The 25262-nt window shown below is 41.2% G+C and overlaps 1 protein-coding gene across 3 annotated transcripts in view; it reads right to left on the bottom strand.

Annotated features, from left to right (window-relative positions):
* PREX1 (phosphatidylinositol-3,4,5-trisphosphate dependent Rac exchange factor 1) overlaps nucleotides 1-18073 on the bottom strand; it is a 63854-nt gene extending 45781 nt beyond the window's left edge. For all 3 annotated transcript variants that reach the window (XM_031059100.1, XM_031059101.1, XM_031059102.1), the window contains exons 1-6: nucleotides 18001-18073; nucleotides 16784-16906; nucleotides 11864-11968; nucleotides 8910-9011; nucleotides 2705-2866; nucleotides 2163-2296 (exon numbers count right to left, since the gene is read on the bottom strand). In XM_031059100.1, the coding sequence (XP_030914960.1) occupies nucleotides 2163-2212 (50 nt within the window). In that variant the 5' untranslated portion in view covers nucleotides 2213-2296; nucleotides 2705-2866; nucleotides 8910-9011; ... (1 more) ...; nucleotides 16784-16906; nucleotides 18001-18073. The remainder of the gene's footprint in view (nucleotides 1-2162; nucleotides 2297-2704; nucleotides 2867-8909; nucleotides 9012-11863; nucleotides 11969-16783; nucleotides 16907-18000) is intronic.
* Between the last annotated feature and the right edge of the window lie 7189 nt (nucleotides 18074-25262).

Raw genomic sequence — 25262 nt, 5'->3', positions numbered from 1 at the left:
TGACAGACTTCTCTACACTTCTACAAAAGGAGCTATTGCAAAACTAAAATCACATATCGAGTTCTGATTCTAAACACATCTTACACTAGGTTTGACAATCCTACTCCTAATTTATGTTACTGTGAAAAAATATGATGTCCAGGTTGGAATGCTGCATTATTGACTACTTATCAAAGACTGAGCCCTGAATTCTGACTGCATTCTTAAATCAAGAAATACTCCACCGATTTCTACAAGTTAGCACAACACAATGAGATGAAAACTAAGTCATCTAATCTCAAATTAGGAACAGACAGAGACAGTTTCTTAATGGGGTTTCGGTATTTTTTAAGGTGTGTCCCACTAACGTGTTAGTTATTTGAGAGCAGTTGGCCAAATGGACACACCAACACAAAGTAAAAGACACTGATTTCCATTGTAGACTAATTATAAATTGCAGCAAGACAGCAGAAATATCCAAAATTAAGGTAGCTCAGTGATCGAAATATATCTTGTACATTAGGCAACTTCCAGCAGACTTCATGAAATATTATGCTTTTTAGTGGAAATCAGATTCTCAACATCCCATCAGTTTGAGTTACATTGTCAGACAAAGGTAAACAATACCAATCCCTTGAGAAATCCAAATGTTATAGCAGGTTCCTCCAAAATTAAGCCAAACTACAGAGGAGCTTGGTAATGTCTCCTGTATAAAAAGAAATTTCTGCTGAAAGGGCACTAGAAACATTTTGTTTTCAAAATCTTAGTGTTCTAGGAAAACTGTCCGGACAGTGCTGGAATTAGGCTAACCTCAACTACAAACTGTCTAGAAAAAGAGCTTCTAAGAGCTCTGAAGGAGTAGAAGATTAGTATCAAATTAACTGGGTTTTTTAAAGGAATGGTTTCTGTTAAAAAACACACACATTTCTGAACTCTGTTTCATACAGAATTTTGGACTTTAGTAAATCTGGTAAAGGGTCCAAGTGAAGTGTTTCCTCTCCTATGAGTCATTTCAGAGTCAGAATGCTTCAGGTAGATAACATTTTAAGTATTTTAAGTCTTTTAGATTTAATGGTGCAATTTTTAAAAATTTAAACATCTGTATCTCATCTAATTTTGAATGTAGGTATCGCCTAATAATTCGTATTTAGGTTGCATAAATTCGGCATTATAAATTATAAAAACACAAAAAAGTCTGAACATTACTGAAATCAGCTTTCACAGCTTAATGGTTCCAAAATTTCCCGGGGGTGGGGGCGGGGAGGGAAGCAAGAAAGAAAAAAAAAAGGATAAAAAGACACAAATTTTAAGAAATTAGAATTTTCTTTGGAGAGAATACTGGTTTTACAGAATTTCTGATTGGGTTGGCTGTTCTATTTGGCCATCACCAGTAAGAAAGTATAACTTGAAGCAGGGGGATTGTATTACAGGAAAGGGAGGTAGAAGAGAAGGGAGTGCAGAAAATGCATTGTAAATTCAGAACAGACCAAGACATGAGAATGAGACTGGGGCTGTGAAGGTGAAAAGCTCAGGAACAGAAATACCATATAATTGCTGCAGAAGCAAGTTACCTTCTACTCTGCCAATGCTATTTTAATTACAAGCAGCAGGTTTTAACAATACTTAAGGTTTATCAGGCGGGATGATGCAAAAAAAAAAAAATTACCAGGATAGGAAAGAAGGACAACAAGCAGAGCACATGGGCTGTAAATACTGACAGCAACAGCCAAATCTTTATCTCTTTCCCACTCCCCTGGGCCCTGCATCTATTCTATGTTTGCTTAGTCTTCCACTTTCCCCTATCTTGGCTTTTTATCATTCTCCACATGACCTTCTTATGCTTAGCATAACTTCACAATGTAAGTTGGCACCTTCACATAATTCCTGGAGATGCAGCTGCCCTCGGAAGCTTTTTGAGCTTTAGCTGCACTATTTTAATTCCTCTTTGGTCTGCACACTTCTCAGAGGGGCACTCTGATACTGCCTGGAATATTTATCCTACCACATAGTGATTTCTCTCTCCTATTGCCTAAGTGATAGAAATAGTCATGAACAGAGGAAATTTCCACCTGTGACTCAGCCCTACAGAAGCAACAGAGAATACAGTGAATGATCAGCAAATGATCACAGCTTCCACCTACAAATCTTCTGAATGGTAAAACTGAAAATACAGAGGGACTCACCTGGATTTCCTCTTGCAATAGACCAGGAGATTATCAAATAGAAAGAACATTCTCTCCTGGATGTTTCCTGCTCAGATTTTTAACAATGTCCCTTGCAGCAAGAGCTGTGTGCAAATATCTGTCAGATTTGATCCCTGAAACATAAAAAAGAAATTAACTTTCTTTTATGAGTGCACAATGAAGATCTTTTACTAACACGCCCTTATTTTATCTGCTATTAAACTCTGAAATAACTGATGCACTCATAAGGATTTTACCTAGATCTATTTGCCTTTCAAGTGAGATCTACCCATTAGAAATGTCAGCTCCATATTCTAGCTCTAACACCTTCCTTTCTTTCATAATCTTCTTGTTCTGCTACGATTTAGCACCAGCCTGCACACACAAATACACTTGAAATTCCATATTCCTCTGAGTGATGCTGCCCACACCTTCAAGAGCGTTTACACGTCACAAAAGAAACAGAAATCCCTGTGCACAACACGAGTCATTAAACTGTGCAGTTAACAGCCTCCAGGGAGCTTGCTGGTCCTGCATCCTACCTCCCATCCTTCAATGTGGGACTGCAACTGTTCAAGGGCTTCCAGTTTCTCCATCTGTCTCTTGGTCTCGTTGATATTTGTACAGACTGTCTTCATTGCCTGCAGTGCATTCTGGACAGCTGGGTGATCAGGATGCTTGGAGGGAGTCCTCTTAGCTAATTCCTTATAAAAAAAAGAGAAAACATGGAAACTGAGAAGTGGTTCATGGAAAGGTTTGAGCATTTGCAAGCAATCCTGCAAGAAAATGCCAGAACCATTGCAAAACTAAAGAGAATATGGAGGCATTTTACTGCAGATGCTGTTCTCTATTCTTCATGTGTACAGGGTTAATATGAATGCTGTTAAATAAATGAGGCAATTGCTCATGTTAAATATTAAGAGAGCTACATTAAGAGAGCTCAAGTATGTTTTGCTGTATCAGATATGTTTACTTTGTATGTTTAGAAGGCTGGGGCATGTGTCCTGACACCAAGACAAACAACACCTCTGCTCTGAAGGAGTCCATAAGAGTCTCTGCTTCAGTTGTGTCAAAGAGCAACAGCACAGTTAAGCCCTGTCCACTGAAAAACAGCAGAGGCAAAACTCAGAACCTGACAATATTAAGGAGTTTGGCAAAAGGGGCAACCACTGTCAACTCACAATTAATCATTTTTTTTAGACCAATAGTATTTCATAGTCAGCTACAATTGAATAAGAATACATTAAAGAAATCTAAAATATGGCTGGTAATTTAACCTTGATACATAATATGGTGTTTAAGACTGAAATACTTAACTTTCCCACTATCTTTTGCCCCAATGTGTTATTTGGTTGTTTAAAAAGTCCTGTGCTGCTGAATTGCATCATCTGCATGAGACACAAGAATGAATTTGGATACAGCCAGAGAGCCTGCCCAGTACTGTGATCTGAATGGAGCTAGACTGCTTCCACCCATCTGTGATTTACAGAGCAACAGATGCACAAGAAAAGGAGGCTCGCTGCTACAAATGTCAGTTGATATCAAAATGAAATTCCCTGTGGAAGTCTTTACTCTACTTTTGCTGAAAGTGAGGCAAGAAAAGTAAATGTTCAAAAAGCAAAGGCAGGAGACAGGTGTTACACTTTGGTGACACTAGCCTCTGTGATTGCAACACAGATTACTCTCACTAAAAATCAGTGAAGTTCTGCAGCTGCAGTGTCACCCATACTGCACTGGGAACAGGTATGTACACACTAGCACTGTCTAAACATCCCATTCAGAAATATCCCCAAAAGACAGAGAAAGACCTCTTCATTCACAGCACACCCTGCTGCAACAAACAGCATCTTCCCCATGCCAGTCACACCCTGGGAGCAGGAGAGGAGGCTGGGAACGGCAGGGAGGGTGCTGGCTGGGACTGGCACTGCCCCTCCACAGCCCTGTCTGAAGCTGTCCAAGGCAAAGCCGTGCTATCCTGACACTGCTATTTCCCAAAAGAGCAGAGCTCAGCACTTTTGAAACACAGGGAGAGAGCTCTGGGTACTTATTTCTTTTAGTGACACATTTATGATGTGTAAACTCTAAGAACATTTTCGAAGGCAGCTGAAAGACAGACCAGTATGGCAATACCTGGGTAACCCTTATCCTCCACAAAGCCCACAGACATTGCTGTCTGGAATTGCTATCTCCTGTACTGCAACTTGTGTGCTAATAGGGTCAGGAAATAAGGCTGCTGCCAGTTACAGAGAACTACTTCTTGTCAAGACTTTCTTAAAATAATTAATAAAAGACACTTTTCTTTCTTCTTTTTTTTTAAAGAAGTCTCTGACATCCTTCCCCATGTCCTCCCTCACTGCACAATATTGACTGTGTACTTCAAACTGACAGCAAATACACTTCGCAGCTGAAAGTTACACATTCCTTTATTTGAGAAATTCCTTCCTCCTACCTTTACTCCCCTGAGGACACTCAGACATGGCCTAACATGGACTTTGTCCATGGGCTGCTGACACTGTGCACTGGCTGGTGCAGATCCCTGCTGCTAGGCTGCCCTGCTCTGCGCTGCAGCCCCAGGCACACACCGACCGTGGCCTAAGAGCTGCGGCCCTCGCTGGCCTGCTGAGCAACACAGCTTCACAGAGATAACAAGAGACAACACACTCCTTTATCAGTTCAAAAAGTTAAGTTAATCAACAGTTCAGCTCCAAATGTGCTTAAAAAAAAAAAAAGGCAACAGAAACCCAAACCACCTTCCTGTAAACATATATGTTCCTGGCAGTTTTATACTTGTATTTTACAGTTTGTAATATTTGCCTGTACTAAGCACAAAATAAATGATACATCAAACTTCCTCTGTGTGCCTGCAAATCACAATAGCTTTTTTTATTCTCTGTACTGTTAAAACTTGTGATTTATGTCAATGTCTCTGCAGGGTAAACACTTCACAATAAATGGTGGATCAGATAAAACAGATTAGTTTCAACATGCCACTGAACCTACAACATATGCTAACTTAAAATGCAATAAAAACGTTTCTGGTTTTATAAATATCAGCAGTTATTTGTGATTTTATATATGTGTGGAAGACAAAAGCATGATTTATAAGTTGACAGTGCTCCTTAGAGCTCTTTAGGGAATAGACAATTTTTAATATTATGCTACATAGAATTGGATTTCAACCACATGTCATGAACCTAAGAGCAACACAACTTCTCTTGGAGGAGGGAAGGGGGGGAGAAAAAGCCAATCCTCCAAAGATAAATATATTCAATTACGGCCAAATAGAAGGTTCTGTTTCTTGAACAGCTACAAGAGGAATGGAGAGGTGAGGGAGGTAATAAGGCAAGCTTCCTTCATCCTGTTCTGTATTCACACCAGTGGCTTCCCATCTTTCCTTTTCCAAGCACAGGCAGTGAGTCATGAAGGCCTGTGTATGCCTCACTGCTGGGCTTTCCTTTCCAGGGGATTCTGACTCTGGTGACTCCTCTCTGCATACAGGTTTTTCTGCCCCTCCCAGGGCCAGAAAAACTCTTCTCCACATGAAGCAATACATAATTACTGTCCTAATTGCCCATGGAGCTGTATGCCCTCAGATGTTTTTAAAGGATCAGAGGTGGAATGTGCATTTCTGGCTGGAGTCTGAGCAAACTGTCAACAGACCAGACCTCAGGCAAGGTCCAAGCCCTGTGAGCTCTGAGCTCCCAGGAGCAGCAGGGCGCGGGTGTCATGTGCTGCGCATTCCTCTTGTGCCAGAGGAAGGAGACAGAAGTGACTGTGCCTAATCCCCACACGATGGTGTGATTAACTCATGATTACCACTGCCCCAGGGTTTGCTTCTTGCTGACAGAAATGCTCTTTATTAAGGGGAAAAGACTATTTTTGTTCAGAGACTGGTTTACACAACAGCTGCTTCTACTCTTAAGCAGTAGAGTTGGGACTAGTTAATAGAGTCCCACAATTAGCACAGGCGAGACAGAGCTGCCTTCACCCAAACCCCCATGCTAGAAGATCTGCTCGGCAAGTTCTCCAGCCACCCACTCGTGCTGTGTGTCCTTCATCTCTGCTACCTTCCTTCTTCCCAAAAACCAATGCCCGTCACAGCCAACAGTTTCATTTTGCTTGAGTCTAGTCCAAGCCCCTTTCTCAGTTATAAGGAACTAATTTACTGACTGACAAATTCTACACTAATTTTCTTGTATGTTGTCTGAAGCAGACAAGAACTGCATTGGGGCACAAATACTAACATTGTTATTTCTCTATTTGTGCAGAGATTATGAAGTGCCATAGCTAAGTTTGAGTCCCGTCCTTCAAACCACACAAAAGGCTTGCAAATTAGACAGAGAAAAAGCAACAAAAATTGTAAAACTCAAGCCCTCAACCCCAATCAAAAAAACCCCAACAAACCCCACCCACAAAAAAAGATCCCATCCTCTCCCCCTTCCCCGCAGAAAAAATCCCCAAACTGAAAAACCCATCCAAAAACCTGTTTACAGTCAGGCACTTCAAAGCTGCAATGTTTGTGTCACAAAAAATGGGAAACTATAAATAAAATTGAAATGTATTGCCCACCATCATCTGGATCAGTGCTCTGTCTCCATCATTTGTTAGTTAAAAAAACCCAAACAGCTTCATCAGAGCATGAGAAAACGTAAGGTCACGTGTTGCAGGATGGTATATTTCATGGAAATTACCTCAATGCTCACAGTGGATCAGCACTTGGAGATATTCTAGTGTATTATTCCTAATTAAGTAACTAAAATCAACTTCATGCCAGATTTTATTGTTCTGAAGAAGAACACACATATATGTTATTAAGTTGTTACAGTATTTAAAATATGTGCCTTACCTTACTACTTCAGTTTACTTTCAAACACAATCGAGTCTGAATTACCTTGTGCATACTAGCTTTATCAAACCCACCTACTTGGCTACATTAAATACTTACATTAGACAAGGTCATATCAAAGTTACCAGATAATCTGGATGTTCACAAACTCTTGCCAAAAACAAAGTAAAAGAGGAAAGTAGGCTAGATTTGGTCTAAGACTTTTCTCATCAACTAGAATACAATAGTATCTGTTTGCCTTGGGAATTAGATAAAGCAAGATCCAATCCCCATGAATACAAAAGAGCTATTTCAGGAGGCATAAGTGAAGTTCAGTAGCAAAGGGAGAGCAAACACTGAATTTGAAGGTTGTGCTATTTTTAAATCTATCTCTTTTTTTCCTTGCTTGGAGAGCTCCATTGTCCTGGTCAGCGTAAATAAAATCTGGCTGAGTTTTCCCTTAAGTGTTCTCATGTCTGAGACATTTGTGTCTGCTCTGATAATTTAATGCTAGCAACTATCAAATAAGTCTTTAATGGGACACAACTTATTTGCTATGAATTCACTACCTTTGAGAATCAGAATCAATCACACTTTATAATGGTCATTGATATTTTCTGAGCTGAACAACTCCTAGTGTTATGGTATTATTTCACTGACTGAGGCAGACTTGTTGCCTACTGAAAACTTAATTCCTCTTTGCTTTTTCTTAAAACTTTGATTTCCTATCCAGGAAGTTTCAACTAGTGTGTGATCTTTATCAGCCTGTATACAAGAAGAAATCCATAGCAAAATGGAATGCAGCCCCACAAGATGCCCCGTCACAGCCCCTCCCTGCAAAGCTGTTTGTTCAACAGGTACACATGGGTCTGGGTCAGCGGCCCCAGGACCAAGCGTAGGCACAGGTAGGGCAAATTCATCTTTACCCCACTGTGGCTAGAAAGCAAGAAACTGTTTCAGTCTTCATCTTGGTGGTATTGGCTTTGGCTTTCAAAGAAAGGATGTTTGGTCCCCAGGAGTTTTGACATACATTCACCACAGAATTCTTACTTTCTTCCAGAACTCATAAAGGGACCTTTCTTTCAAAATATGAGGGAAAGTATTTATATTTTTTTAAATTACTTTTCTTTTAGTAAACACAGTGTGGCTCTAGTTGAGGAAGAGACTGACATCATGGAAGATTGATGGCTGTTAGCCACAGAGTATCTATCGGGCCACTGGGGGATGCAAGTTCTCCCAGAAACTGCTTTCTCCTTTTCCCTCTTCTTGTCCCCACCAGGCAGGTAACCCAGCCCTGACCAGGAAGGATGAGAGGCAAGGTAGCTCTTTTCAGGTCCTTTATGCTTTATCTTCTCTGGCAAGAATATTAGCAAGGGAGCCAATTAGTGCCACATACCATAGTCATTTCTGGATTGACACCTCCGCATTGGGAATCATCTGAGACAACCGAAGAGTTCTCAAACAAGCTGCCAAACAGCTGTCCGATTTTGATCATTACTGACCTGCTCACCATCAAACTAGAGACCTTGTAATGAAAAATATATCCCATCAAGAGTCCCCAGAGCCATCCAGTCCCTCAGAACACAGGCACAATTCCAGCTGAACTCAGTTTTACAGGAAGTGGCTCAAACAGCCTGCACAAGCCTTAATAAACATCTGAAGAGCACTGAAGTCAAAAGGCCTTGGTTAGTCAGGAAGTCACCCTGTCTGCTCTACCCAGACCATAACAGGATTTAGCAGCCTGCCAGGATCAGGCAGCTTTTTGCCTGTACCCATAAAAAGCCATTTTCTTCAGAGAAAATCCAACTTTCAGAAGTGTAAATCAGGAAAGCAATAGTGGCAACAAAAGTCAGGGCTAAAAAAAAAGCAGAATCACTCCAAGAATAAAACAATCATCTGGAGAAATACTTTCTGTGGTTTACCTTGAGCAGAAGAGGATATTTGCAAATTCTCTGAATTGGAGTCAGCAGATAACCCTCTAGTGGAATGTCTGTTGTCTTTCTGCCTCCCAAGAGCATGCAACCCTATAATCAAAAAAGGAAACAAATGTTACCTCAGACACAAAGCTTTCAGATGATTTTTGACACAATTTTGTATTTCTAAAACATGCCTTATGGTGAGAAAGCACTTTATCATACCTAAGGTACAGGAAAATGGCATTTCATTCACCATACAGTCATCAAGTCTGGCATACAGCCATCAAGTCGCAAAGTTCTGCAGGCATCAGCAAAAGAAAATTTGCAGTGAATAACAATGGCTGTGCAGAATGCTATCTTCTCAGAGAAATACTATACAGCTGGTGACTCAAAAACTACTCTAACAATATGATGGCAAACAGCAAAACTAGATGGACCATTACTTAAAATAATCCAATTTACCTCCACAACAGATATGACCTGTATACTTTGTTCACTATGTAATGTTGTATACTGTCGGTCCAGAAAACTCTTGAAAGCTAAAATAAAGCCTACTAACTAGTAATCATGTAATTAACTTTAGTCCAATTGTTATGTTTGAACTGAACTGGAATTGAAACAAATTAGTCATCTGCATAACATCCACCAGTTCTCTGGCAAAACATTATGCCTGAGCACAGCTGGACAAACAGCCTGGGCACACTGGCTGGCTAACCAGCACACATGGAACTTCTCCACAGATTATGGAAATTCATTTCTCAGGACTGATATAGAAAGGGAGTTTAAGAACAGGGGATGACAGTGGGAAAAAAACAACCCTTATAGTCCTTGAACTGTCCTTAATTTGTAGCAATAATCTGTAATCTTTGTGACAAATCAATACTGCCCTACTGTAAGCTTTTTACACATTCCCTGATGATTCTACTATTCTTGCTGCCAGAGACAGGTAAGAACTTCAGGTGGCCTTCAAGTCTATTTCAGATAAACTATGTCCACATTCCTATGCTCAACCATGAATATGGACTTTGCTCCAAAAATCACTCCAGTTGCAAACCTGCCCTGTCCACACAGAAGTTGAACTTTAAATGCAGTTCAGCCAAGAAGCGCCTGCTTTGAGGCATCACCAGTAGTGTTTTCCCCTGTGAAATGCGTGCTGTGGCTCAGACACACTCGGAAATTTAGTGAGCTTTCTGGCTGTAGCTCTTAAATTCTTCTCCTCAAGGAATGTTCACAGGCATCATACATTAAATCTCCTTAGTCCTAACTGGTATTTTTAAGAGACAATTGTCTGTAAAACAACCTGTCCCCAGGCTATTCTAGATCTGTGGCATTGGTTACCCAGCTCACAATGCTCCCTGTCCAATTTCCAAGTCTCAAGTGATTCAATCCTTGCCATCTCTTCTTTCAGCCCTCTCTCTAGCACTGGACTCAAAACTGCCCTTTAACACTTACTGACTTTTCAGACACATTCTCACATTCTATGTTTCAGCAGCTGTGAGGGGGCAATTGGGCCAAATCTATCCTCACAAGAAAAGCTTTGTACTTTAGTGCTGCCTTCTCTGCATAGTAGCATTGTAGCACTGGTTTGGGAGGCAGAGAAGGGAAGGGAGGCCTGGAAGAAACTACAGCACCACAGCTAAGCAGACACATCAGTGCAGCCCTTCTTCCCATATTTACTGCAATTTTAAGTCTCTTGAATTCAGGTGCTGCAGCAAGCCACAGCAGACAGTGTGACATCTTTGTTGTCCCTCGTAATCAGTTTGCCAGCTGCTGTCTCTAAGACAAACAGAAAACTTTGTCAATTCAGCGGAAGTGGAGAACATTCTGAAGGTTGGGAAGGACAGGGCTTACATGCACCTTCCCTCACCTTTCTCACTGGTTTCCCTCAGCAGAAGCACCCAAAAAAACCTCATGAACAAGTTAAGGGTCATTTAGTAATTAAAAGTAATGGTTTAATAAGGTTCATTAAAACTCAGACATGACAAAGAGACTCTGCCTACGCAACACCACGAGGGTAGGTTCCCTCTGAAGCCTGTATCTTGTGGCTAAAGGAATGCTCTGATCCTGCTTGTGACTGATGTTTATATGGAAGTTTTCTTTTGCTGTACTACACTGGGAAAGAACAGAACTTTCACAGGAAGCAAAAAAAAAAAAGAGCAGAAAGAAAAGCAGGTCCTTTGCAAGAAAGACAGTCTTTATTTCACTTCACAGAATTTACTAGGAAAAAAGCTGATGTGACGAATTATTCCCTCACCTATGTGCCACCCCCATTACAAATGCCACTCATCCATAGTCAAGAAAACAAGACATTCAAAAATCAAGCAGAATTTGGGTGAAAGTAAAGAGGAGAAACAACCAAGAAAGGAAAGAAAAGTAAGGAATGCAGCAGCAGAAGGCAGTGCCCACTGACTGTCTCTCCTTCCAGTCCAACCTCTAAGGCGTGTTTGAAGGCTATATGGCCACAGTCCCTCCTTGGATGGAAGTTAGGTTACTTTTGATTTAAGCAGCAGTGATGCACTCAAAACAATTCATCTGGACTACATTTCTTGCCCACAACTGGATTCATGGAGAAAAGGGTGCCAGAAACAGGCCACATTTTTTTCATTAGTCTGCAAATGGTGAATTGGTCAGAGAAATGAGCAGGGGATCAAATCCAATGGGAACTAGCCTCAGTCTTGCTGCTGACTTATTGCATTATTCCTTTCATCTGTGCTTGTTTTTTCTGTTGACTTTTAAAAAATAAAATCTTCCTTGTTTCCACTGCTATCACTCCTGCTGGTACTGCTCAGTTCTGTGCCTCAAGTCATCAGTGATTTCAGTGCCCCTCCACCCTGAGTGCTCCATACCTGGCAGTGGGTAATACCTGCAAAATGCCCAGCATTCCTGGGATACCAAAGAGTTATTATGAGCACAGGGCAAAGTCAGATCATTGAGTCAAGAGTGCTAGAGAAGGTGCTTACCAGAAGGAATGTTCTCACTGTGGGGATCTTGTTCAATTCCATCAGCAGTCTGAGTGCCTTCTCATGGTTGCTACAGTACTCCTCATAGACAAAGAATTTGTCTTTCTGCAAGGAAAAACAAAGTGACTTATTGACTCAGACACCACTGGAGAGATTATTTTGCCACAGTCTGCTACCAAATTCTTTATAAACAGAGGTGGACTCCAAGTGGCATTAGCACTGGAGTATTCAGGAAGCGTGTGACACTCTTAATGTGAGTAATGTATATAGGTTCTCACTAATTCCTGACTTACTGTTGTAAGTTAACAGAGACTTTTCTGAGCACTGAGACTTTCAGCACTTTTCCTCTTAATGCTTCACTGAGATCATTGGTATTCTTTCCTGAAAGGAGGACTTTTGCTATCTTGGGAATACTTGCATGTATGTCAGGATATTCCATGGAGGTAGCCAGAAGCAAAACAAAGCCAGGAGCAAGGGGGCTCACCACTCCTGCAGGAGGAAGAAAGCCAAGTGGAAGAGCCAAGGCCTGAAAGAAGCTCTGAGGTCTGGAAGGGAACTATAACACAAAGCAGTCAGCTGGAAATCCCCTGCCTTTCAAGGGGTGAGAAACCAGGCCCCAGTAGGTTGGCTGGTTTACTGTGTTCTGAAACAAGCAGCAGACAAAACTTAACAGATATATATAATAGTTTCTGTAACTGGAAGAATTTCACCAAATACACACCAAATACCCAACATATTACAGATAATAAAGGAAGGGAAGGGTAGCTTCATAACTAGTTTGAGCTACTAACACTGGGACATGTCACACCCATCAGCACATGCTGGAATGAAATCCCCTGTTAAGAAATGAAGGTCAGCTGGCAGGTCAGGGTCAGCAAGTTCTGCTCTACTGATCTTCAGATTTAAAGACAGTGCAACTCCTTCTATCTAAAATGATCAGAGATGCTGAACCCATTGCAAACACTAGATATCTGGAAACACTGGAGTGATTCACAAAAGAAGCAGGAACAACTATTTCCATGCTGAGCAGATACAGCAAGAGCCGAGTTGATCCTCTCAAAGCTGGGAGGAAGGGCTGAACTTCCAGCAGCTATATTCAGAGTTTCCACTATTGCATTCACCAGAATAAAAGGAGGGTCATGAGATTGTATTAGGCTTTAGGCAAAATGATTCAGAAGCCAAAAAACATTGTTTTTGAGTGCGTCTTGGGATAGCACTTTATTTCCTGATTCAGGTTACCTTCTATGCCATAATGCAGCACCATGTGGAGGTACCCAGACAAGCTAGTTTGCATATCAAAAATAATTTCAAAGCATTAGTGTGGCACTCTGCAGGGTAATATGTGAGGCTTTCTCAGAGCACCAAGCCATGTAGCCAATGCCTTCCAGAGTTTGCTGTGGCATTCACAGCAGGATTCTGGTCTGAAAACATTCTATCTGAACCTTTTAATCTCCCCAGAATTTGGAAGTTAAATTTTTGAGTTTTGATTGGAGTCCTAGCACTCTTAGAGCTTCCTGTGTCAGCTGAAGGTACTTTCAGCATCTAGGTACTTTTAAGACCGCTCACAGTGATCCAAGCAAAGAACTACTGCCAGCTGAAGGAGTTTGGGAAAACATGGGACTGCAGCTGCAGTCACTGGGTATTCCCTTTGCTATTGTCATAAGGAAAAGAAATTGCATTTATATTAGTTTAGGAGAATTTGACATTCTGGTCAGATGTTCAATGGTAGATATACATGTTCAGAATCTGTAAAATGCTTTTGGGTTTGGTTTAATTAATTTTTGCTTTCCTTGTACTTCAAAAGAAAGAACTGAGAATAAATAGATGTATGTCCAAACACAAGAACAATAGTAAAGAGCAAATAAAACAACAGCCACAAAGGGTATGTTGCAAAGAGATGGAATGCAGATGTTCAGGACTTTTATCCTTCATCAGCAGCCATTCATGTTGCTATTGGGGTGCAATACTGGGAAGCTGCAAAAAACCAAAAGTTTCTGACCACCAGATGCAGGAAAAGGCAGGCCTGGGTCCACAGCACAATAGAAAAAACGCAACAGGATTGTTGTCAACCATAAAAACAGGAGAGTTACAGAGTAAAACAGACTAAAGTTTTTCCCACATCTCCACTCACTTCTCAACTCCCTGGATGCACACAAGTACCATGCTTGACACTAAAACCAGCAGTCATTAACACAGAATCATCTGTTACATCAGTGCACACAAAATGTCACTGTTCAGGTTTCTGACTGCAGCTTTGAGCGCCTGGAGTTTGGGAGGCTATATTTATATGATGACAAAATATCCTTTTGCTAAAGCTCAAGACAGTACAATAATTACACACACACCAGAGTGCTTTCCTCAAGTCTTTCCCAGCTGTACCCCATGCCATTGACCCACAAATATGAGAACTATGCTTAAAATTACTCCATGTCTGAAGTGTTTCATTTCCTCTCTGGGTGATACTCAGTCCTAGGCTCTCCCATAGCCTGGTGAGGAAATTATCAGTTACATAATTACAGACGTTAGCCCAGGAATTCTGAACCTGCGGTTGCTCTAGGTAAAAGTGCCATTATGGTCAGAGATGTGACCAGATAAAAATGGCACTTTCTTACTCAGCAAATCTGCTGGATACACAGCTAGACCTTCTGTTTTAGTGACAGAAGTAAGACTGTACTGTTCTCAGTTTGGTTAAAATAAGTCTTTAACCATTAGTTTATTCTCCAAACATATTATTTTGGATCCATTAGTACTGCCCACAAATTAATGCAAATTTGAAAACCATTTTGACTAGAAAAAAGCAAGTAAGACATTCAGAAAACTGCAACATTTTATTTGAACATATTTTTAACAAGGCATGGCATTTTCTTGTTTCAAAGCAGGCTGAAACCAACCCTGTCAACATCAAAAACCTGAACAGAAGACATAATTCTCAATGAAACAATATCCCCAATGACTTAGACAGTAAAACTGATCACTCATGCAACATTGCTCCAAAAAATGAGCATAACACACAATTCCCTAGAACAAGATTCTAGCTATTACATCCCCAAACCTCTAGCAATATGGCAATATCAGAAACAAAGGATCAGACAATTCTCTGCCCTTCTGCTCAGTCACACAAGTCACACCCTTTCCTGCCCCGCAAAAGCGAGCCTGTGCTCACAAGGTGTGGTCACTCCACTGTCAGCCCACATGCCCTCTCTGAGACATGTCTCACATGCTCTTTTTGTTTAAGGCTGTACACTGGATTTGGAATGAATATTCAAGGATGTTCTGCACCACCTGTTACAGTCACACTGCACCGCAGCTCCAGAATAAACTCGAGCACCTACCATCAGACAATGAATTTCTGATCACCCAACCAAATGGAGTACAGTAGGGCAGACAATGTCTGTCTTCTGATGGAAAACAATTTTTCACACCTGAATATCAGAGCAAGCACATTTCATCATCTCTTATAATATTCCAAAAAGACAGTATGCAATAATTTCTTTTTTGGAATTCTTGCAAAATCTGCTTGCTTGCTTTAGGTGTTACTCAAGACATGAATCCTTCTGAACTAAAGGTCCTTGGGACAATATTGGGCCCATAACAACTACCATCCCTTGATGTATTCAAAAAAGGTGTCAATGTGGCACTTGAGCACATGGTTTAATGGTGAACATGGTGGTGGTGCTGGGACTTGATGGTCCTAAAGGTCTTTTCGAACCTTAATGATTCCATGATTCTATAAAAGCAGTGTTCTGTTTCTGAAGGCTGGTGGATCATTGCCAAGTAAGGCTCTTCTAGGCCAAGACAGACCAGGAAAAGTCAGGCCTATGTAGACTCTAGAGGACATTAAGGATACACAAATCTCATGAAGAGGACCCAAGCACTGCAGTCTGATGGAACTCCACATGGTGAATCTGGGGATTGCTACAAGGATATACGATACACAGAAACTTAGAGAAAACATGGTCCACTAGAAAAATACAGTGTCTGGATAAAACAGTGTTTCAAGAATTCTCAAGCTATTCACCAAATTTTTAAGTATTTTTAACACTAAGTTTCTAAAGAAAAGCACCTCTGCTAACATCCGGCTGCTGACAAGTACTGGACTCGTAATCAGGACCAGGAATGACCTTGCCAGGTGATCACAACAGTGGATACACCAATACATTCAAGATTCAGGGGCCTTATGTCACTTCCTCACTGCAAGCTCCCCACAGGACTCACTGTGATTTGACGATAATGAAAAAGCAGCACTGAGAGAGTTCCAGCACTACTTCTGAGCATATTGCAACAACAGAACCCTGCCCAAAACAAAAGACCAAAGAAACGTTCCCCACGGTTTCCCTGGGTGAAACGGTGAGAGCGTGTGCTGTGAGGAAAGCTCCCGAGCCCCGCAGGGACACGCAGCACTGGCAGCGAGCGGCTGCTGCAACCTGTGACCCCAGGCTGCTGCAAGGGCTGCATGGACATCCAGGCTGCTGCAAGAGCTGCACGGACACCCAGGCTGCTGCAAGGGCTGTTTGGCCACGGAGCATGAACATCACACACCCCTGCCTGCAATACCAGGCAAGCACCTGCAGGAATACTATTTCTGAGGCACTTGAGATTGTGCTGCATTTTTGAAACTTTTAAAACAAAAGCAGACAAATTCTCAGCAATAAAATGTGATCGAATGGGTGAAAAAAAAAAAAGAAAAAATTCAACAGGAAAGGGAAGAGTTTCTAAAAATACATTGTTGTTTACCTTTGATGTGGTGTCCATTGTTCTAGCCTCATTCACAAGTTTTTTCCCACCCTACCTACAACTTTCATACAAGACACACATTGTCATAGCATTGCTACAAGCCTTAGAGATTAGGGCTTGCTAAGGGGCTGGAGAGCTTATGACAGGAAACTGTATTTTCAGATAGCATTAAGTCATTGTACTTACAAATTTTAAGAAAACATTTCCCAGTTCATGCTGAGACTGAGGTTCTGGTTGCAAACAAAATTCCAGAGCAGCCAGGAACTCCTTGTGAACACCAAGAATGTCTTCAATGTTAGAAAATAAGATCTGAAATATAAGGAGAAAAACATTGCTCGTTTTTAATATATGTCAGCGTTTCTGATGCCAGCCACTCAATACCACACCTTGCTGGCCTGAAGAACTGACAGCCAAGGTGGGGCTGGAACCCTGGTGACCTGGTACATGCAGGAAGCCTGGCACAGGAAGCAGAGGAGCCAGCCAAGGGAAACACACACCAACTGCAGCAGCACTGCAGGTGTGACACACCTCCTGTGGCTGCCCTGCTCCCACAGGGATACAGGGCAAACCTGCTGCTGATTCAGGAGCTTCAGGACCAAACACAAGTAGAGTAAAGCACCATCCAGTGGCAAACAAACTGCGCTCTGTCCCACTCACCAGTGGGTTTCACTTGCATTTGTGTATGAAGAGGGATTTGGTTTCATGTGCATATGTGCACAAGGTGAGTTTTTTAGCCAAATAACTACAGGAAAGTGTTTTGTGTATTTATGACATTAATGAGCAACATGCACCCCTGTGACCACAGGCACTAGAGAAGCCTGTACCTCACAGTTCTTTATGTCCCATAACTATTGCCAGGGCAAAATTCATTCAGGAACCTCCTCATGCAAGGGTCTCACAATATGTAGACCTCCCACAAAAACCCAAATTCCTTTCCACAAAAAAACAAAGGAAAATTCTTGCCTCCTTCTCATAAGCCCTATCAAATTTCTATTAGCAGAAAACAGCAGATGCAAATTGGCTAACTGAATCCTGTCAAACAAAACAGACAAGGGCCGTGGATTCCCTGCCATTCCTCTCAAAAACACTGAAATGGCCCCTCAGTACTCTACTCAGCATTTCACAAATCTTGCCAAAAGTTAGTATTTCTGACAACACCACACTGTTGTCAAATTTTACTAAAATTAGCTGGGGAGATGAAAAATTACTGGAAGATGACAGCTATAAGAATGGGCAAACAGATTGACAGATAAACTGTCAACATGAGCTCTTTTCCTTAGGGAATCAGCTTAATAATAAGCATCAATATGACAAGAGGATATCTGATATTCATATCCCTGAATCTAGCCTTTCATTGCAAATCAGTTCACCTACCAAGAAAACAAGGAAGACAGAAGAAATACCTTAACATTCTCCTCTGTTATGTACTTCTCAGCTTTGTCCACTGCGTTCTGGCGGATCCGGTGAAGAAATGCCTGCAGAGATAAAAGAAGATTTATGTTCAAATTGTTTGATAATAGTTTGATTTCACGCTTTTGTTTCCTCTAGGTTCCCATCAACACAGTTTGGCTGATTACCTTTAAGACTGAAAGAATGTAAACATTTAGGAACTCCCCACCACAGATACCCCAGGCTGCACACAGGCACTACCAAAGACATTTCCTACAAGCTGCTGGGCTTTGCTTGACAATAAATGTCTTCTCTTTGTTGAAGCTTTTAGCTTTAATTATCTGTTACTAGCAGGAGACAACAGCAGGGTCCATTGGCTCATCTGAAGGTTTCCCGTGTCTCCAGGATGCAGCTGGTCTGCCCCCGGGGCAGCGTGCTTGGCCCACAGAGATGTGTGTCAGCAAGGGACTGCAGTAACAGGGAAGGGACAGTCACACTGCTAGAGCTGAGGCACATCAGAGCCATAAGCTGCGGCTAGGGACAAGTTCAACAGTCTCAGTATGCGGGGAAGGGAAATGGAAATCATCAGACAGTGTCTGTGATACACTGTCCTGTTCACTTTATTTCAGTGAGTTGAAAAAAGATGAAGCAATGCTAGAACTTTTCACTTAGGTCGGGTTTCCCCTTCTCTCAGCTCTGCACAACTCTGGCTTTAACAGCCAAATCAATAAAAAGCTGCCAGATACAAATGGACAGTGATCTGTATATCAGCCTGAAAAGCATAACTCTGGCTACTGGAAGTTGGGAGGACCTACTTGCATTTGCACGGAACACACCCACAAACCTATTTGATTCAGTGGAAAGAGTTTAGAAAAGAACACTTCATAGGATTTCCATCTCAAGACTCCACTGGTTTAGCAACTACTGGCTAAAAGGCACTTCTGAACTGAGAGTAGGAGATTTTCCTATCCACAGGCATCAGCAGAGATGGAAATACCTGCAGGAGAGACTGAAGGGCAACCAGTGAGAACAGAATCTGCTGCAATAAACTACGTAACGTCTGCAAAGAAGGGGAGAGCTTTTCTCTCTGGTCCTGTCAGTGATTTCTAACTTGCCTCCCATACAAAGGAGTGAGCCCTGGGGAATGCAGCGAACAAGGATGAAAGAACTTCTCTTACCCACCTGAGAGAGCAAGGGGAAGTTGGTCATGTCTTTATTTAGGGCACAAAGCAGCTTTGTTACAGCTTGATAACAAAAAGCCTTTAAAAGCTGAACTATTCCTGAGCAAGGTCCATGTCAACTGGTGCACACTCCTCTTTTGCTTTTTCCCTTTTTCCAGCTGGCATCAGCAGCAGCTTACAACCTGTTAAGAAGCAATGCCACTGAACCAAACTTACAGCTTATGGAATGCCTTCATCTCTGGTGTTTTGCTTGGCACACAGTGAACATGTTCCTCTGGCTTTCAGCTCTAAAAGGGGCACATCTCTGTTCCAGCTAAGGCATTGCTCTCTGTCATTCATCAGCCATTCACACTTTACAGGGCAGGTACCAGTAAAAAAGACATTAATTAATGAGGCACAGAGACCCTACATTTGTTTTTAGCCCTGGATTTTCAACCCGCTTTTGAACAAATTTCAGGGACCATAACCACATTGCTCCTCTAGTACTGCTAAATAGAAAGATCTTGGCTAGATTCCAGCTAGATACGGACAACTCGAAGGAGTCTGTGGGGACCAAGAAGTTTGAAGAATAGATTCCTGCATCAAAGGGACAGGATACATGTGCTAGTGACAGAAGGGTTATTTTGTAAGGACCAGCCAGTCCACCCTGCCAATAATCTGGCCAGGAACTGTAGCACTCAGCAGCAGTCAGGGAACTGCCTGTGATGAAGTGTTCAGCATGATTCCTGATGACAGGAGGAATAGCTGCTGCACTCCCACTTCAGCTCTGGGTGTGAGAGCTGAGCATTACTAACCAGGCATCTGAGTCATACAAGGTGGCACATCATTCTAGAGACACTCATTCGCTAACAGTAAGTCAGGCAGTGATTTTCCTTGCTTTAATCACAAACATGTTTGGAGACAACAAACCCAACTGAAATGATCAATTAATCTACATAATTAGCAGCTCCACTGGTGACTAATAATTACCTGCACGTCAGTCCCAGTATGAAGGCTCTAAAAATAGAGAACTGTATACAGGAAGTGCAAATCACATTAGCTGTTACAGGCCACTCAATAAAAAAGTGGAGACTGTTAATCTAAAAAACAGCTTTTCTGTGATGCTTGTCTGAAAAGACCACATGACGTAAGCACAAGAAAGGGAGAAAAGAAGATAGGAAAATCAAATGAAAAATAAAAAAGGCATAGAAGCAGAGAGAGGAAGAAGGATGAAAGACCTAGAAGGGAAACAGTCAACTTTGTAGATAGTCTTTCAAATCTCCTACAGCCTCTGATTTGCCTTCATGCGCATGGACAGCAGTCTGTCCAGTAATAATAAAGTCAGTTACAAAATATTATGGTCTTACAAATTTAATAGTCTACTTTCTGAAATGCAATTCCCCTCAAATTAACAAAACTTAGTGGATGCAGAACAAGTTTGTTCCCCATTTTTCAATACCTACTGAGGTGCAAGAAGAATCTTTTGCAACACAGTCATTCAAATAAAAAGTATGAAAACCACAAGCTATTAAACAGCAGCTCATGGAGATAATGCTGCATGTCCCGTTTACATGGCAACACCACTTTCTTCCAAACCACTTCCTGCTTGGAAAAAGCAACCCTTTTCCCAGAGATGTTATTCTGACATTCAGATCAGCATTTCCCAAACTTCTCCAGTGATTTTTTTGCACTGCTTGTTTTATTAGGGTCTAAGTTCATCTGTACCAGCACCAGCCCTCTAGTCACCTGGTGACACAGACTCCAAGATCTAGTATACAAGTAGCGTGCAACTCTTTTGGGGGAAGGGAGTGCTATGATATTTCATGAGACCTATTGATTTAGCTGGAAAATCAGAGTTATTTGGACCAGAACATCACAAAAGTGATGCCAAAAGAGAGATGGTGGTGGTGGATGAATATTTAAAAAAATTCATCCTATGAAGTCGTGCCTATATCTTATTTACATTCCAAAATATTTTGTTATAGAAGAAGAAGTAGTTGAAAAGGTGAAAGCTTGTCTGGTCACTAAAGTTACTGAGACAAATTCTCTCTGGCTGCTCCAACCTCTTCACACTCTACACAACTCATATATAAATTCAAGGGGCCTGTTCCTTGGCACTTTTCACAACGAGCTTTCAGGGACCCCACAGTATAACCCTTTCCGTCTGCAACACCTTCAATCTGTGCAGCAACTAGCCTCCAAGGAGACGTGGAAGCATGGGGGTCAGCTTTCTTAGGAGATCTTGGAAGTATGACCTAGGGACTCTGAAAACCATTCCTAGGACACTGCAAGATGATCACAATCACCCTTCCATTGCAATCAAGAGCAGAAATCTCTACTGTGGCATGCTGTTGGTTTCCTCTTCTCTGAAACTATCATGTATAACGGAAACAACCAACTGCAGATCACTGAGACTGTTGAAGAGCTGAAACTGATGAACAGGCAACAAAAGTAGGCTCTGCTTCTTTCTATCTTCTTCTTGTACCCTGCTCAGGACTTACAAGGATAACAATTTCACAAAAAGCAGAGATAAGAAGATGGTTGACATCTTTCCTCCTTATCCCCCCACACTGCACTGCTCCCCTGCCACTCCGAGTGCTTCACTGTGCTCACACGGGGCCAGGTCTGAGCAACCCAAGCTGTTTGTTTGGGCAGCAGAGGAAGACAGAAGCACTGGAAGAGCCTATGGATCCAGAACAAGAACAGGTCATGGCACAAGGTAGGGAAAAAAATGGGAAACCAGGCTGATCAATTTTCATACTCCTGACAAAGATTGTAAAGGCTCCATCTTCCATACTAATGTGCTCAGTATTAGGAAAACAGTCCAGATAAGATTTGTTTTGGTTTAAAATTCTGTAGTAACATAATGTTTATTTGTGCACTGTAAGCTGTTGTCCCAGAGGTCTGCTATTCCCAAACTCAGCAGGCCACAGCTGATGTTCCTCATGTCATGCATAAGCACAATTTATAGTTTGTCTTAGAGTACAAAGTCTTGCAAGATTCAAGCAAATCTATAACAAACTAGAATGAGCAGTGAAATGTTTCCTTTCTGCTTCACATCATGTTGGACAAGTTCCTTCCAATACAGCCTAACAGAAACATACTACAAATCTAGAATGAAATTTAAGTATAAAAGTTCATTTCATTAAATAAGTACTTTTTAATGGCCCCTTTTGTATGAACGTGTTTTGTTTTTCTATTCACAGTCCTCATAATCCACTGTTTCAACGAAATCTCATTGTTTTGAGCGTCTTTGCAGCATCTCTAAACCGCAAAAGCACAGAATATATTTTAAGGAAACAATCAGCTAATTGTTAGTTGTTGTCACACGAAACAGTTGCACACATGAAACACACAAAGCCACTGGGATAACTCTTAAATGCTTTTCATATGAGCCTTGTTGAACTCAGCTTGTAGCCTTAACCAGGGAAAACTAGTATTTTCCATCTTCTATGTAGCAGAAGTAACACAAGCAAAACACTTGGGATGAGGCAGTGACAGTTTGCTCATGCCCCTTCTCAAAATTCTTGTTTAAGGCAGACACTTCCTCAAACATTCAGAAATAGCAAAAGACTTCTTACTAAACAGCAAGGGAGGCCAAGTGTGCCTGCCCCTGAGGGAAACGAAAAGGAGAACAGAAACAGACAGCGGTGAAGCAACTGGTCCCCATGTTGCTGGAGAAGAACAACTTAAAGCACAATCCTGTAAAACCTGTTTCCTGAACAGCTGACTGGAATGTCACATTGCACTTAAGAGAAAAGTGAGACAATTTCATTAAACTCATCGGTGATCAGGACTGATTCAGAACAAGGGTCCAGGGATTTAAATGAGCCTAGATTTTTCAGAGTTAATATTAATTGCTTTACACTTGTGCCATCATTTGTTTAAAGCTTCTTGCAAGTGCAGATGTCTTGTTTCCAAGAAAATGTGTTCACAGTGACAAATTAAGAGGTGACATGAACAATAAATTCCAACATTTGACCATCTTTACCCTGCAACTACAGCACAGGGGTCATATATATGAACAAGAACTTGCAAGCGTAATTTTAATTTCTCTTTTTTTCATCACTTGAATTAGTGTTGCCACTAAATTTGGCTGTTAGAAGTCTGCCTCCGTACCAAAAAACCCTATTTCTTTAGCAAAGCAGCTCAAAGGTCCTGTGGGAACCTTTCAGCTTTACTGAAATAATCTGACAAATTGAGTGTTTGCTGAAGTTCAAGTTTTAAGAGCAAATGCATCCTTGCTCATATTACTCAATTGTTAGCTTTGAACCTTGTCATTTTGATCATGTTCTTTTGCTTTCTATCAGATAAGCAGTTCATAAGTTAAAGCTCTACACAAATGACAGGAAACAAAAATCCTGCATCCCCATCCCACATGTTAAATGCAGTTCTCACCTGAGGTCTGAAAGACAATGCAATAAATAATCTCAAAGTAACATAACAATGACTGCAAAGGGCTATTCAAATCTTTCAGCATTTCCCTTCAAGGGTGTTGCTGGGCTCACAGCCTTGGGTCACCACCCAGCTTGGAATCCAGACACCTCAGCTGGGGTGAACCTGCTTCAGTTCTGCTGCTCCTGCCATGGCCTGCAGTGCTGTGCAGGTTAACCAAGGTCTACTGCTGTCCATCCTAGAGTCTGCTGGATTTTAAAGACAGATGAAGTAATTCTTGAGCAAATACAGATGACTGGTTTTCCAACATCTCTTGCTGTCCTTGGCAAACGCCAGGATATAATGTAGAATACTGGGCCTGTGTCAGGTTTTTCAGTTATGAAATTAAGTTAGAATACTGGAAATCAGAAGCAACTCCTTTGACATTACTAGCATTACACATGTAAAATGGAGCAATACTGAAGCAACAGTACTACTTTTAAAGAGCCTATTACTATACCTCTTACTGGAAACCCAGTATTCCCTCACTGCTCAATTACTGGCTGCTATATTAATATTTCTATAAAAGCACATTTTAAATTATCAGTGTCTGGAGAAGAAGGAAGAACTTAAGCATCAGATGAGTTCATTATACTAAAATTCTCCTAAACAATAGAGCCACAGCTGTGAGGGAGAGCAACTCTGCAAAAACACTGTACCTGTAGCTCAGCTCTACAGGCAAATTAATTCCTCAGCAAACACCTGAACAGGGACTTGCCTGATAGACAGAGGTGTTTAGTAAGAGGAAATAGCACCAGAAATATCTTTTATTGCCCTAATTTCAGGCTTCCTGTGTATCAAACTGGCTTTAAAGCCTCAAAGCTTATTGGTACTTTTTTTTTTAACTATCCCCTGAAGAGGAACTAAATTACTAGCTAACCAAGGTGATTAATAAAAAGAAAAAAAAAAGTCACACACAACATGGAGTATCAAACACTCTCCGCAAACAGCTCAGGCAGTCTGAGGTGTAGAAGCTGCACAATCATTTCACACACACAAAAACACAGGAGTTACAGGAGGCACCATCTCTTCCCACAGCAGACTGCATGAACATTTGCAAAATAAGCAGATTCCATTTCAGGTGAAACTGGAAAGACCCTCAGAAAAGAAATGCAGCTTCAGTTGCAAAATTCAGATTTGTCACAAGGGTAAGATCCTTTGACCTGAAGCATACTTTTGATGGGTATTTTTTGTAATTGTGTAGATACATGTACCCATATTACAAAACCACCACTCATGCTGGCAATTCAATAAATATTAACTAAGCATTGATCATGGCAATTTGAAACTTCTTCCCCACTTCTTAGTCTGACATATGGTGAATGCTGATAAATACTACATTAAATATAAATGAGCAGTAAGAAATTCTGCTATTTAAAATTAATTAATAAGTGCATGTATGAATAAAATGTTTGAATAAATAAACTTGATTATTTCTTTAAATACTAGATAAGAGAAACATACTGCTAATATGAAGTACATGCCTGAGATAATTCCAAAACTCTGATTTGTCCTTAGCCAACCCTGAATTTTAAGGTTACTGTAGTTATGACCACACTTGGCTGATTTATCTTACATCTATCTTGTCGTTGTTACACTGCCCATAACATCAAATCAATCACAAAATACTGGCATTGCACAGCACTGGGACTTTCAGCTGTGCTTTAAGGACTCGGACATTC

This window comes from Geospiza fortis, unplaced genomic scaffold (genome assembly GCF_000277835.1).
Source record: "Geospiza fortis unplaced genomic scaffold, GeoFor_1.0 scaffold361, whole genome shotgun sequence".
In the NCBI taxonomy this organism is placed as follows: domain Eukaryota; kingdom Metazoa; phylum Chordata; class Aves; order Passeriformes; family Thraupidae; genus Geospiza; species Geospiza fortis.
This window is presented reverse-complemented; position numbering and strand designations above follow the sequence as displayed.